At 42.3% G+C, this 15305-nt stretch overlaps 2 protein-coding genes across 4 annotated transcripts in view; one reads left to right on the top strand and one right to left on the bottom strand.

Annotated features, from left to right (window-relative positions):
* Nucleotides 1–339: 339 nt before the first annotated feature.
* Nucleotides 340–10103, top strand: AKTIP (AKT interacting protein). 3 transcript variants are annotated; one of them, XM_032486325.1, is made up of 10 exons: nt 340–470; nt 2930–3043; nt 4357–4562; nt 6736–6800; nt 6885–6985; nt 7462–7550; nt 7629–7727; nt 7818–7925; nt 8691–8751; nt 8920–10103. In XM_032486325.1, the coding sequence occupies exons 2-10, from the start codon at nt 3002–3004 to the stop codon at nt 9025–9027; spliced, it is 879 nt and encodes a 292-aa protein (XP_032342216.1). In that variant the 5' UTR covers nt 340–470; nt 2930–3001; the 3' UTR covers nt 9028–10103. The 3 variants fall into 3 exon arrangements, with proteins under 3 accessions (XP_032342216.1, XP_032342215.1, XP_006186039.1); XM_032486324.1 differs by having other exon boundaries at nt 8917–9700; XM_006185977.3 differs by lacking the exon at nt 340–470 and adding an exon at nt 579–908 and having other exon boundaries at nt 8917–9699.
* RBL2 (RB transcriptional corepressor like 2) overlaps nt 9758–15305 on the bottom strand; it is a 42251-nt gene continuing 36703 nt past the window's right edge. Inside the window, exons 20-22 of the mRNA XM_032486323.1 lie at nt 14954–15159; nt 14163–14327; nt 9758–11215 (exon numbers count right to left, since the gene is read on the bottom strand). Coding sequence (XP_032342214.1) covers nt 11045–11215; nt 14163–14327; nt 14954–15159 — 542 coding nt within the window. The 3' untranslated portion in view covers nt 9758–11044. The remainder of the gene's footprint in view (nt 11216–14162; nt 14328–14953; nt 15160–15305) is intronic.

Here is a 15305-nt window from a genome sequence, read left to right as displayed (position 1 = left end):
CAGCCTTTCTGAATGGCAGCGGCGGTCACGCACAAATCTGTGGGCGGGTCTCCATGGTGACTGACGGAAGCCCTGCCCACTTATGTCCAGGTGCTTGTTTCCGCCCCATCCCTCCCCCGGGGCCGAGACCTCTGTGACTGACAGTTCGCCCCGGCGCTGTTACGTAAGGGGAGGGTCAAGTGCTGCCCCACCCAACCAAAGCCGATTTGATTGGCAGAGCCTAGTGCTGCCGTTCCAACCGCCCCCGGAAGAACGTTCTTGACGGACAGGTATGGGAGCCACTCGGCGCGGCGAAGTTGGACGGAAGCGGCAGGGCCCAGGGGCGGGGGCCGGGGGGGGCGGAGCCGAGGCTGAGAGCTGGCCGGGCGGGGCGGGGAGTAGGCAGGGGCCGGGTTGGCGCTGCGGCCAGAGATGCTTGTGGGGCCGCGACTGCGCTCGGCAGCTAGGAACACTGCATTGAAAACACCAAGGTGAGGTGCACTGCCAGGCCGGTGGTAGGTACTTGAGGGCCTTGGAGTCCTCAAACCGGGTCCCCGGCGTCGTCGGGCCCGGCATTTGTCTGCCTTACCGGGGGCTCTCGACTCCGCAGTGACGGCGGCCTCGCTGGGACATGGGGGTGGAGCCGGGCACCTGTCCGCGTTTGCAGGCACCTGCTGTGCCGGCCGCCGGGAGGTCCAGGGCCTGGCGCCGGGAGGCTGTCCGGGAGCCGGGCTGGGCCGGCCTGAGGAGGGGAGGCGGGCCCGCCCTCCCCGGCCCGGTCCTCACGCCCGACTCCGTCCCCGCTCCCAGGTTGAGGCGGGTGTCCGAGGCCCTCAGCCCCCACTGGACGGTCTCTCGGGCCCAGGGCCGGCGTCGAGCTAGCTGCGAGGCCGGGACTTGGCCTCTGCCTTGTACTCATCTCGAGACAGGTTTGTCTAGATTCTCTGCGTGCGCAGAGATGGGTTTCCGCCCCCGGGCGAGGGTGCCCGTCTCGAGTGTCCCCAGAGAGCCGGGGCCGAGGCTGTTTTCATCTTTCTCCTTGGGCCCAGCTTGGTCTCCTCTTAACATAGAATTTAAGGCTGTTCAGGGTGATATGCCTGTTTGAGGACTATGGTACATAGAAGGAAAGAACCGCCCGTCTTTCAAGTTTTGGCTTACGACAGGTGCGACTCGTTCGTGCGGGGCCAGGATACTGACTTCTCAGCTGTGTGGTATAAAGAAAGGCAATCATGTCTTATTTGTATGGCTAAACCAGCAGAAATTCTAAAATTGTTTCGGAATGACTAGGACGTGTCTCGTGTCTTCTAACATCCATGTCACTCCTGTTGGAAAATGTTATACTCTGCCTGGGTAGAGTAGACATCTGTTATATGGTGTAGTTACTTCTGAAAAGTGTGCTACAATTTCTCCAGGGGATTATGTTGCTGGAAACAGGCAGCGGTAGATAATACCGCCTTCTTAAAGACAGGGGAAACTGGGGATTTTATTTGATTCTTAAAGACAAAGTCATAGAATCATTATGTGTTAGACTAGGAAGGCACCTTACTGATCCACCCCAGTAAATTTACACTGTGGTGAGCACTGTATCCCGAGGGGATAGGGTCCTCTGTTAAATCAGTTCTGTCCTAGATGATAGTCGAGTGCTGCACATTACTCTGGATCTGAAAACCAGTGTTTCATTTGCACCAAACAGGAGCATATCCCACCCCTCGCTTACATTTTTGATGTCCCAACCATTTTTACCTGTATCATAGTCACCTTTAAAGGCAGATTTGTAAAGAGCTCTCAGGAATAAGTTGCTACTTATCAGATGTAAGTCATCAGGTAAGTGGAAGAACCAGAATCCTCATCCCTTTAATTATTGGGTGGCATTGTATCTTGGAAAGCAGAGCAGCAGTAATGGGTGCTGGCAGGGTATGGGATCCACCTGTGGATGTCAGAGGCTCGTTGGCAAATTGTTGCTGATTAGGGACATTTGGTACATGCTTCTCTAATGATTTGCTTCTTAAGAATTTTGTAAAATGTTGCTTAAGTTTTCACCCTTCACCTTCAGCCTTTTGATTGGTGCACGTAGGAATTTAGAGGAGCTCGGCTTTAAACATGACCGAGCCTGGGGGAAGTCAACAGAGCAGACAAGCTGCTGTTCTTAAAGCTCCGCTAGCTGCTTGTCCTTTGCCTTGTCCTTTGTATTTTTAGTAAGTGACCCACTGATTTTGGGACCTTTGAGACACGCTTTCTTATCCACTTCATGAAACTTTGGTGGAAGATCTGTGTTTGTGAAATGTCTGTTTGCACTCCTCTGTTGCATTCGTACATATTGCTTGGCAATTCCTTAAAGGCCTAATCCTGCTGTTTCCACACTTGAAGCAGCTGAAAAAGGTTGTTTCTTGTGGATGGTCCCAACAGGACCCATTAGCCCTTTCTCATCTGCTGTATCTTCGGCTACCAGTTTTGCTGGAGAGAATCATTCTGTACTTGAGACAACTCATGTAAGACACTCTTAAATTAGCCCCTTGGATCTTTAATTCCCATATCCCTGGGAACAGTGAGAGACCCTTTGTGCATGAGGGCACAGTGCATTCTGAACCCAGCTTTCCCAGCAGCCAGATGCCTAGATATTATGCTAATAGCAACAGTTATAGTCCATATCTTCTGCACTTCTGGCACCAGAGCTGAACTGTGTCACTGAATATTCTGAATCCTGGCCAAGGACTCAGTACACAGATTCCTGTCGGCATTTAAAGATGGGAAAGAAACTGGAATCAGAAGAGGGAGGGAGTATAGAAGGAAACTGTTTCTGAAGATTTTTTTCCTCTAGGTTTTTATAACCATATATTATATAACGTTATACTGTATTTCTATTTAGAGGTTCACGTTTAGTTCTTAACTATTTCAGATGTCGTAACCATTGGTGTTGGTATGTTTCTCTGTTTTCCCATCTCATTTTAAGGTAAAGTGAATTCTGTGGACGAAAGAGGTTGATGACACAGACCACAGAATTTCTTTGTTTGGAGGACACGTTATGAACCCTTTCTGGAGCATGTCTACAAGCTCTGTGCGCAAAGTAGGTATAGTTGATAAGTTCAGTGGGGAAACCCATTTGTGTCAGAATAGAAGCCAAAAGAATTCATACCAGGGTTGCCTATAGCCTTAACAAATTGCCTTGTTTTTCTAGTTTAGGTTTTACTTTTGAGAAATAATTATTTTGTTGACTAAAGTCAGTTTCTGAGGCTGAAATCGCATCTCAAGTAGAAATCATTCTGCTAATCACGTTTCTGTTTTGACTTAGGTTATATTTACACATGATGAAATTTGTGACACATTATTGTAGTAGTTTTTCTACAAACTGTAAGATTCCATGGTTAGAAAAGTCTTGGGAAAGGCCAGTCCAAAACGGTCAGGTCAGACTTGAGAGAGCTGGTTAAATTTTTCTAAATAAAATACCTGTTTTATTTAGAAAAATAATACATTATAGGAAAACTTAAAATACAAAAAGAAAATGAATATAACCTGTAATTCTGCCTATAAGAGAACACCACTATTAATCAACTTTTTTCTGTATACAGTACTATGTACATGTTTAATACAGCTATTTTTTCAATTTTTTTAATTTTGGGGGGAAGGCAATTAGGTTTTTGTGTATTTAATGGAGGTGCTGGGAATTGAACCCAGGGCCTTGTGCATGCTAAGCAAGTGCTCGACCACTGAGTTATACGCTCCCCTTATACAGCTAATTAAACGGCCTTTGTACCTGAGCCAAGAAAGTGCCATGAGATGGTAATTTAGTCTCTGACTCATTTAGACCTTTGTCTTTGATGAAGGATGACAGTTTTCTGGTGATAGTCCACATGTGGAAACATATCCATTAGGGACAAGATCAAAATCAGACCCATGCAAGTGAGAGAATAGCTTCATTCTTAGTTTCTGACCAAAGTGATGACATCAGGTAGTGACTGAGTTCGGTCATCTACCCTATTTTGAGCTACTTAGCACCTGACCTGTAAGTGCCAGGGGTTTTTTCTAGTCTTGCACAGTTGTCTAATTGCTCAGTTACCGCTTGCCCTCTTTCTGGGACCGCCAGGAGAAACCATTCCTTTCTGTTTCATGTAAATCCTGTAAATATCGGCTTTATTGTCATGGATGAATGAATGGGCATGGATGAATCTTCTAACGGTTTAGTCTTGGAGCAGCTTTGTCCCGCTCTTTAGAGTGGCCTGCCTGCTTCAAGCACTGTCAGGCCATCTTGCTCATGGTGCTAGAATGTCCTTAGAAAGAGTAATTCCCGCTTTTCAGTCAAGGACCAAGAGCACATCACATGTAGTCTTGTGATTTAAGAATCATCCTAACAAATGTTCTCACCACTTCCACCTTGAATAGCGATCTGATGGTGAAGAGAAGACTTTAACAGGGGACGTGAAAACCAGTCCTCCACGCACTGCTCCAAAGAAACAGCTGCCTTCCATTCCCAAAAATGCTTTGCCCATAACTAAGCCTACATCTCCTGCCCCAGCGACACAGTCAACAAATGGCACTCACGCTTCCTACGGACCTTTCTACCTGGAATACTCTCTTCTTGCAGAATTGTGAGTTCTAAACTATTTGGTTCCATTTTGAATGACCCTTGAAAGGTAAAGAATTAAATTTATTCTGATGGACTCAGTAGTACACAGCAGCCATTTACCCGTAAAGCGCAAACCCGTCCCCCTCCGGCGTTGGCCTTCGTGTGCACAGGACGATGGAAGCGGTTGCTGGTAGTATCACCTTTCTTAACCAAGGCCTCAGTGGTGTTACATAAACGCCCTCTTCTACAAGTGATGGTTCTTACTCAGAGCTTGGGTAAATAAGATTTAAAGGCAATGTGTGCTTTAATTTTCCATGTCTGTTTTGGAGAGCAAGAGGAGAAAGAAACTAAGATTTACTAAGCATCCACAGTAGGTCAGAAACTTAGTTTTGGTCTCCCTTTATATGAGGTGAGGGTTCGCCTCCCGAAGAGGTGGTTGTAGAGGGCGGACAGTGGGAGGGTGATCATTGTTCCTCCTTGGGTCAGACCCAACCAGAGGCATCCTGACAGACTGAGGAGATGGTCCCTGGAGGAGACGGTCCCTGTAGGCAAAGGTCAGGAAGCCAGACTTTTGGAGTCAACAGCTGAAGGAATGGGGACCATGGACTTGGAGAAGAGAAAGCCTAGAAAGTACTTGTTAAAGCTGTCTTCATATGTTTGAAGGTCTGTCATTAGAAAAGGAATTTGACTTTTCCTGTGTGGCCCCCAGAGGCAGACGGGCAATTCTAGGGAAGTTATAAAGATTTGGGCTTCATGTCAAGAAGAACCTGACTAGTCACAGAAGTCAAAAATTAGAGTAAAGTTGCACATATCAATAGAGTGTGAGGAGATGGGCACTTCTGCAGAGTCTCCTAGTGATGACCCAGCTCCTGGCCACCAAAGGGGCTCAAATAGTGAGTAAGTGCAGATGGCATTTGATTTGATAATTTGTTACAAGGACAAAGTTTGGAGAATTCTTAACTTCAATCATTTAAGAATTCCTTTGTACATGAAGTTATTTTAAAAGCACCCTCAAGCCCTCCATCACTGCACTAATGCTGCCACGTTGGAGGGTCTGAGGCCCCAGTGTAAATGGCTGGGTGTGAACCAGTAGCAGCCGTCCCTTCGGCTTTATAATGGAGGCCTGTGTCTGGCCAGGCAGAGTTGGACAGCCTTCCTCTGTGACATTAAATCTGCTGTCTGTGTTGGGATACAAAATTGCCTTTCTGGCAAACCTCACTGCAGTAGTTACATCTGCCAACCATGCTGCTGTTGACATGCTGAATTTTAATGACTTAAAAATGGAATAACTAAAATGATTTTAAAAATAAGTGTGGTAGCAAATAGGTAATAAATAAAAGCAACTGACGCAGGTCCAATAAGCTACTTCTCAGAAGACTGAGGACTGGTAGGTTCATGTGTTTTAAGGCCCTCGGTGAACACTGTTCTTTTTAAGGTCCAGTCACAGCCTTCCTTAACAAGGGTCATAACCCGGTTGCAAGGGACAGAGAAGAATGGCTGTCAGGTGACAGGTCCCAGAAGGGCCAGTGCAGCCTGCGTGTCAGTGTGCTCATCTTCCCTCGTGTCCGCACCACCGTTTTCCCACACCAGGGCCCACAGAGTTCAGGTGTCCGAGTTGGGGGCAAGTTCAGGAGTGTGAGCGCCTCACGCGGATGCCTGCCTTCACCCAGAACACTGCCACGTGGACTGGTGTTCAGACTTGAAATGACACCCACGTGAGGGTAGTTCCATCGAATTCTGATGTCTTAATTACCTAAAATTGTATTTTAAAATGGCTTTTGAATGTGGGTGGGTGAGATCTATTGTCCATAGTCACGAAGGCAGTAATTTGATACATACTCTCATTGACCTAAAATTTAATGTCCAGCATTACCTACAGGTTGGTTTCCAAGATGGTGTGTTTTAGGGAAACTGATTTCTGGGAGGAAAACTTGATTCTTTGTGTATCCGTTTGGTTTTAATTTCTTAATCTGGGGCCCGCTTTTGGCCATGTTTCTCTGTGAGCAAATGCTCGGAAGCCAGTAAATGGGCAGCAGTCAGGGCCAGGTGACAGGTTGTGATGGCTCCGTCTGTCTGGTTAGGGCATCAGCTGCCCCTCGAGGGACTCCTCGCAAAAAATGAACGTGGGCGGTTTGGTCTATATGTGTCATTTCCATTTCCATCCATCAAATCTCACTGTTCTGCTTCTGTTTTAGTACCTTGGTTGTGAAACAGAAGTTACCAGGTGTCTATGTGCAGCCATCTTATCGATCTGCATTAAGTAAGAAGGATTCACTTACTTTATAGCACATTTGGTTCCTCTGACACAAACATAGCCATTAACGGTGTATATTTTTTCCTACAGTGTGGTTTGGAGTAATATTCATACGGCACGGACTGTATCAAGATGGTGTGTTTAAGTTTACAGTTTACATCCCTGATAACTACCCAGATGGTGACTGCCCTGTAAGTAGGGGGCACAGCCTGGCTTCATTTCTTGGTCAGCGAGGAGGGCTTAACAGGCTTTAAAGATTTCTTGCTTCTTTTCCTGACCTAATGCGTTTATGATTTCGGTTTCCCAGAATCTCTTACCTACTCAGCAGCCTGTCACGGGGGTTTTTATGCCTTGCTGCGTCTGGCTGTGCTGGCCTCTGCCCTTGGCTTTACCGGCTTCTCTGCTCGGCACGCGCGCTGAGGCTCAGTGCAGCACTTACTGTGTGAGCGGTGACTGTGCCGTGGCAGGGGAGAGTGACTTTCCCCCGCTTCGCTGCAACACTTAGTTTTACAGGAAGACACTGAAAATAGTTAAGTGTCCTCTTGAGGCAGCTCTTTGACTTTAAGCAACGTGACGGCCTTGTCCTGAAGCCCCCTTTGCAGCTCTCTGTGTGGGTCTGACAAGCTCTATTGCTGCCATTAATGGATGTGTCTCTCTTTAAATCCAGCGCTTGGTGTTTGATATTCCGGTCTTTCACCCGCTCGTGGATCCCACCTCAGGTGAACTGGATGTAAAGAGAGCATTTGCAAAATGGAGGTTAGTAAATAAGTGTTTCCTCTGGTGACATAAGCCAGCAAGAGGAAGCCTCAGTAACCCTGTCATGTTTCCCTTTAGGCGGAACCATAACCATATTTGGCAGGTCCTGATGTACGCAAGGAGGGTGTTCTACAAGATTGATACAGCAAGCCCCCTAAACCCAGAGGCTGCAGTTCTGTATGTTACTTTGCTTTGTTATTTAAGAAGAATTTGAAGATAGTGAAGTAGATCACATTGGTAACTTTTTGATTTAAACTTTTACAACAGGTACGAAAAAGATGTTCAGCTGTTTAAAAGTAAAGTAGTTGACAGTGTTAAGGTGTGCACTGCTCGTTTATTTGACCAGCCTAAAATAGATGACCCGTATGCAATTAGGTGAGTGCTGATTATCCAGAGAAACTGCACTTTGCAGCACTGTGCTTCCATTCTCCAGGTGGCCTTAGAAAGGGGATTTAAAGGGAAAGTGTGTAATCTGTTAGCTTACAACCTTTCTAATTCGGTTATAACTTGACTTCTGCTTTACGTGGACTGACACGTTGTGCCAATAGCAAGCCTAGAGACTTTGGTTTCCTAATGTCACACGTTCAAATGTCAGGACTCCTTTCCAGCTGGCAGTTTTAGCTGGAGCCCCTCTTAAACTCCCTTACCCCATCAGCGCACAGATTGGTGGAAGGAGGGAGATGAACAGTGTGCAAGCGATCAGTATGAACGACGGGTTTGTTGGGCACTGTGATACTTTATCTCGGGGAAGAGGGGCAGAGGAGTATTGAGAAGTAAGGAGCTGGTGATTTAGCTCTTTGGCAGCATCGATGCTGCTGGTGGGGCAGCGCAGTGTAGTGGTCAGGAGCTTGGGTTCTGCAGTTAGACTGGGTGGCTTTTCCTGATGGGCTTTGGAGACCCAGAGCGGTTACTTTCACTGTGCCTCACAGGACTCCAGAGGTGTTGGGAGCGAACCCATGTAAAGTGCTTTGTGAGGGACGGTTATGTGAGAAAATCAGAGAATGTCTAAAACTTACATATTGACGACTGACTAAAAACTGTTCCCTGTTAAGTTTTGTTAGGGGAACTGGCTTAAAATTGTAAAAATGGACATTAAGCAGATTTAGTGAGCAGTTTGTTAATGTTTTTCTCTTCCTTAAGCTTTTCTCCGTGGAATCCTTCTGTACATGATGAAGCCAGAGAGAAGATGCTGACTCAGAAAGTAAGTAGATGACCATTTTGGAAGTAGTTAACTCGTTTGCTTTCTAAAATGTCTTCATTGGCGGCTGCTCAGTACATACAGGTAACTTTTGGGGAAACCAATCTGTATAGTGCTGACATCTCCTCATCAGTTATTTTTTTAATGTCTGCTTTTCATTGTGCCTAGAAGAAGCCTGAAGAACAGCACAATAAAAGTGTTCACGTTGCTGGCCTGTCCTGGGTAAAGCCTGGCTCGGTACAACCTTTCAGTAAAGAAGAGAAAACAGTAGCAACTTAAGAGCCGGTGACTCTGGTGCACTGTGCACTTTCCTGCTGGACTCGGGCTGGTGACAGCTGACCGATGGCAGAGGACTGCCTGCAGAGTAAAACAGTGTGAACGGTGACTGATGTCGGTGTCGTCCGTGAGTGCTTGGGTTTGAGCCGCGAGTTTTGGAAACCTCTTTACGTGATGCGTTACTTCTGTCAGAAGTGCTTTAGGGCGGTTATCTAGTTCAGTGCTCCAAGTTACTGGGGACCTTGACGCTTAAGTATTTTTCTGAATATAATGCTAAAGGTAAGTTGCATTCATTTAAACTAATAAAGTAGACGGAGTTCAGCGCTATCTAATGATTTCTGAATCAGTGGTTCCAGCCGTACATACGTTAGGATGTGGAGGACAGGTATGGAGAACAGTTCCCATAGCTGATGAGCACTTTTAAGTGGAAGATCACTTGAACCTCAGGCCTCAGCCTACTGTGTTACTAATATACGAACTGCTGTCACTGAGGTACATATTAGGTGGGTGAGAGGAAACCAGAACACTCGTTCATAGTTTTTTTAAAAAGCAAATTACTTACTGTATTTTTATGGCAGGAGGGAGAAAAAGTGTTAAAATGGTTTCTATTGAAGTCAGATATTTAAATGATGAATGACTAATGTGTTTTGTAGAGACAATAAACCAATAAATGATTGTTCTTTGTCATTTATGCAGGAAACTAAATACCCTTTTCTCAATATAACTAAACAGATTAATTTATAAATGCTTTATTGAAAAATACACTTATTTTCATATAAAATTACAGTAGCAGTAAGTATCTTGAGAGGTTTTATAAATATTTTTGCAGAACACTATTCTAATTGAACAGTGTAAGTTCCATATTTCTTTCAGAGCAATATGAAGTTACCTAGTAACTTTGTTTATACTGATTCAATTTACAATTGAATTTTCTCCCTAATAAGATTATTCATTCAACTTTAAAACTGCTGGAACAATAGTGATTAATAAAGGTATATATAGATAATTCAATAGCTGTTAAATTAACATTTTCTAATTTGTATAAATGGTACTATGTACTAATAAAAACCTAAATTCTCCAAGCTTTTTTTTTTTTATTTAACTGTCAGGAACATATCCAAAGATTTAAAATATATCACCTTAATAAAGACACACGTCTTTTGGATAACTACCTCCTAAGGAAGAGGTCGTAATTTTTCATAATAATCCCCTTAATTCACCTTGATTTAAAATCTTTACTTAGCCATCCGATCCCTATTAACAAAACACTGGAGAATTTAAAACACACACCCAAAAGGTAGCTATTGGAGCTTTAACAGTTTTTAAAAAAGTACAAAAGCATTGAAGAAGATACTGAATTAAGTTCAACCTAGAAGTTTTGTACTCAAAGTTCACATTGTAGAAAGTGCCGTCGCAAATATACAGCAAAATCTAGGTTACAAAATCATGCCTTTTACAGCCCTAAAGTGCCACTTCTTATACAAGTTCACTCACACACTGCACCACACCTAAGGGGGAGAGAGGGAAGAATTATACAAAGGGAACGGGAGACTTGGACTAATAACCTAGGACCTCCAAATCTGGGCGCTCTACCTTGTCACCTTTTGGGAATGCAAAAATCTCACACTCCTACCAAGTGTTTTAGGACAAAATACCTAGTTTTTGTTTTGCTTTTCATGAGGGCCAGAGGTGACCACAAAACAGGTAGGAATGAGTTGAAAAACAGGTCCTCTGCTGGAACATGTTAACAGAGACCTCTTATTCACCTATTGGAGTATGCTTTGTTCTCTGCAATACTTGTAATAGCTTTGCCAAAGAGTGAAAAAAAAAAAATCCAAGTTTGGATTCTAAGTACTCTTGATGGCAAGCACTGACTGGTAGGAAAAAAGGCAGTTGGGATGAGTAAAAATATCCTAAGGATACTGGAAGGATTAAGGAAAAGAGCCCCATCATCTAGCATGCATTAAATGATGCTGCTAAACAGTTTGTGAAGAGACAGTTTCAGTACAACAGACTAACCTCAGTGGGAACCTCGGTCATTAGCTACATCTTGGAGACGGCGTAATAAGGCAGAATGATTTTCTGGGCAAATTCTTTTTGCAGGTGATTCACTTCCATCTTCCAAAAGAATCCCTCTCTTTTTGGTTGGAGTTTCTCCTGTCCGTATCATACTGTTAATTTCTCTCAGTCTCTGGGGGGGCGGGTAGGATAGATATAAAAACTTTATAACTGTAATACACATAGTTCTGTTTAAGTCACAGAACCTCAAATGAGTTAAGCAGTTTACCTTGAAGAGCTGGAATATCTTTATAAAGAAAGAACTGTAAAATTTCACATCCTTCCAATTTTACGTCTCAATTGGCTGAGACTGATGATTTTCTGGGCTAGAGGCAGAATAGTTCTATTTTTTTTTTAACAAGCTCCAGAGGTGATTTTGATGTACACTTTTCCACAATGTAAAAAGGTCACAAATTTTTTTTTAACAACAGTTAATAGAGCATCACATTGCTATACCATATTTAATCGATTCCATACGTCTCCATTTTCATTTTTTAAAAAATAGCATGATTTTACACAGTATTATACCCTTTTTTGTCCCAGTCGAGTGTTACTCATTTTTTTTTTAGCAGCCATGGAATTTCACAAGAGAAGCCTTAATTCCCTGAGGCATCTAATTAGGTAATTTATTAGTATGATCTGTAATTCTAGAATGTACTAGTTAGTTATATATTATCCTTGGGAGAACTGAGAAAAGTCAGGCGAATTATTTTCTGTGTTCTGTGGTTCACATGAGGAACTCGGATTGAGAAAAACATTGCCAGAGTGCTAGAGAGACTGGATCTATTTATAGGTACCATCAGCATGAAGTCTCTCCAGAGCCCCAAAGTCAGTTATGACGTTTATTTTCTGGTAGTTAAGTTTTTTTTCCTGTGCTGCTGTCATTGTCCCTGTTTCCTAATGTAAAGCATACTGAGGATATTTCACATGCATTTATTATTATAGGAAATTTCAAACATACATGGGAAAGTAGAAGAGTCAGTGAATCCTCACATCCCACTTCAGCAGTTTCAGCCAGTCTTATTGGATCTGTACCCTCATTACTTCCTCATCCCCCAGAATGTTTTAAAGCAAATCCTAGGCATATTTATACTAATTTTATTATTTCAAAATAATAAACTTTTCTGAGATTTTAAATAAAATCACCAGTGTTTTCTATTATCAGTATATGCACCTTCTCAAATCTTAACTATCTTAAGAAAGCTTTCCTGACTCCCTTTTACCCTCTTGCCTTCCTAAGTCTGTCTGCACTTCCTATCTCTAGTCTCTTATTTACTTGAATATTCCTTAAATTGTTAATTGTATACATTAATTGTATAAATGTTATTTGCATATAATGTATACATCATTATGTGATGTATATATTGTGCAGTCTATAATTGTATACCTTAATATACATAGCACATTAATATTGTACATTAATGTTATGCATAATTTATATACAGTATGCAGTTTTATACACCATAATTGATACAACATGTATATGATAGTTTAAAAATGAATAAATTCTTATTCCAAACAAATTCATACAGAACACACCTAGACTGCTTAGCCTCACCTAGTCCCTTGGGACACCTACTATCATCATTCATTCCCTGAACAAATCAGGCCACTGTGTAGATGTCTACTCTTCTCCTAGGAATGCACTCATTAGAAATGTAATGTGCATTAAGTAAGGTTTCAAAAATATTTAAATGGTACATTTTATGTACCATTTGGAATATTTGTTCAGCTAACATTATGTCTTAGGTCTTCTCATATCAGTGTATATGGATCCCATCTCTCTAACTGCTCTATGATATTCTATGGTACATCTGAATCATAGTTTAATCCCCTACTAATATATTATTTCCTCCCAATTGTTTACTACTATAAGCTCTATTATTGTAACTTATTAACAAGTTGTACCAATTCACTGAAACTGTCCTGACAAGTGTCACTAACGATTAATCATCTGACTTGATCTTGTGTGGTGTCTGATACTTCTTTTCTCATGGTAGTGTAAACGTCAGGTTATCATAGGTTGGTTCTGGACCTTGAGGTACTTCTTGCTTTGTAATATTCTTCCTTGATCTCAGCTATTACCTACTAAGTTGTGATGCAAGTCTTTCTCCAACAGTCTAATAATACTGCTGTCATTTACTGAAAAAATTCCCAATTCTTTGCTAGATTTTTTTTTTTTTGAAACATCCCCAAGTAGTGATAATATACAGGCAGGATTGAAAACCACTGAATTGGACACTTAAAAAAATGTTTTGTGCAGAAAAAGTTAGGTTAAGTTTACATACAGTTACAATTCACCCATTTAAGCCTGACAGTTCTGCATGCTTTGACACATACAGTCATGTTACCACCACAATAAAGATAAACTAGTTCCTTCATTCTGAAGAATTCCCTCACTCCTAGTTAACCCACTTCCAAGTAACCACTGATGTTCCTTGTCCCTGTAGTTTTGTCTTTTCCAGGATGTCAACGGAAGTGGAATTATATAGTAAGTGGTCTACCGAATCTAGTGTTTCATTTAAGCACTGATGCACCTGAGATTCATCTTTTTTGCTGAGTGTATCAGTAGTTTGTTCCTTTTTACTGCAAAGTAATAGTCCTGTCTGGGGGTACCACAGGTTTGTTTATCCATTAACCAGCTAAAGTGGGTTTTCCACTTTTGGGCAATTAGGACTAAAGTCATTAGAAACATTCATGTACATTTTCCGTAAGAACCTAAGTTTCATTCCACTTGGGTAAATACCCAGCAGTGGGATTACTCGCTATATGGTAAAGATATGTTATCCTTTAAAAGAAACTACTAAGCTGTCTTCCAGGTACAATGGCTCTGTGATACCACTTTGCGTACTTACTAGCAATATATAAAAGTTACCACTGCTCCACATCATCTCTATGATTTGTTACTGTCATTTTCTTAGATTTTAGCATTCTAATGGGCATGTAATGGATGCAGTGTTTCCAAATCTTGTGCCCACTTCTAAACTGGTTGGTTGTTTTCATGTTGAATTGGATAATCCTGTTGCTAGAATCCTAAGCATTCTGAAGTTAGTAAAGGCCAAGATTTATATTAGGCTCACCTTTGAAGGACTGTTGCTGAAGTAGTAGAAAATCTTTTCTCGAGGAGAAAGCATTGTTTCATTTTTATGTGGGGAAATGTAGACAGGATGATTTTGAGACAACTGTATTCGGCGAGGAGAGCCTGTTCTTACAAATGGGTAAGGGGAGAGTGGAGGAGCATCCATCTGTTAAAAAAAAAAAATCAGTATTTCTAAGAAAGGTAAACAAGATTTCTAACCAGGTACTTTTTTTTGAAAATGGTTATTTTCATTCAAAGAGTGAAGAGGTGTAATAAACCAGCAGCTTTAGGAATGAATGGTAGACAGTGACGGCCCAACAGCAACAATTAAACCTAAAGAAAACCACACAAATAGCAAAACTTAAGTGCTGACTTTGTGCCAGTCACTTTTTAAAGCATTTTTAATACATCATGCTATTCAATCCTCACAACAAGCTTTCTGAGCAAGGGACATGTATTCCCATTTTCTAAGAGGAAACAAGAGGCACAGAAAAAGTTAAATAACTTGCAAGCTCACCACAGCTGGCAAGTTTTGGACAATTTGAACTCATGCAATTTGTCTCGTGTTACTATACTTTGTTGGGAATCCAAATACCATCTTATTCTTGTTTAATGCTTCACAATAATAGAAATTATGCTGGTTATGCAAATTATTTCTGTTAGAGACTTCCTTAGTTTTACTGAACAAAAGAATTATTTGTAAAACTGGTTTACAAAGAAGTAGCTTAAACATAAGTGACTCCTCATTCCTCACAAGTGAAAAAAGTATGAAATAGTCCTCGCTGAACTTACTACATTTGCCTGTGAATACTTCATGGCAAATGTTTTAATCTGCTTTATGTAGATGTTGTTGTAGAACTGAATGAGGTCTCCCCTCTCCTCCTCTTCCACGTCGCTGTTGGCACCTGTGAGGCGAGTCGGTGTCGGAGGGGCACTGCTCGGCTGTGGAACCGGCAGGGTGCTGCTCGACCTCATGACAGGGCTGGAGTCTCTGCTGGCTGCAACCGTGGGACAAAGAGTGTTAAACAGAAAGACTGCAAGTACACCCTGTGTTTAAAAAGAGAATCCAATAAGACAAGGGTGCACAGAGCTACCTGCTCTGCTTGTTTAGTGGCAGCAAATGGGCACTCTGTTCCTCATACCA

The sequence above is a fragment of the Camelus ferus genome, chromosome 9 (genome assembly GCF_009834535.1).
Source record: "Camelus ferus isolate YT-003-E chromosome 9, BCGSAC_Cfer_1.0, whole genome shotgun sequence".
In the NCBI taxonomy this organism is placed as follows: Eukaryota; Metazoa; Chordata; class Mammalia; order Artiodactyla; family Camelidae; genus Camelus; species Camelus ferus.
Note: the sequence above shows the minus strand (reverse complement) of the source record. Positions and strands in the feature narration are given on the sequence as shown.

Bases quoted from the DNA above. Each gene is read 5' to 3' on its own strand.
- AKTIP (XM_032486324.1), top strand. From the start codon at position 3,002: ATGAACCCTTTCTGGAGCATGTCTACAAGCTCTGTGCGCAAA. The intron at 4,563-6,735 runs GTGAGTTCTAAA...CTTCTGTTTTAG, and splicing joins TACTCTCTTCTTGCAGAATT to TACCTTGGTTGTGAAACAGA. The intron at 7,926-8,690 runs GTGAGTGCTGAT...CTCTTCCTTAAG, and splicing joins GATGACCCGTATGCAATTAG to CTTTTCTCCGTGGAATCCTT.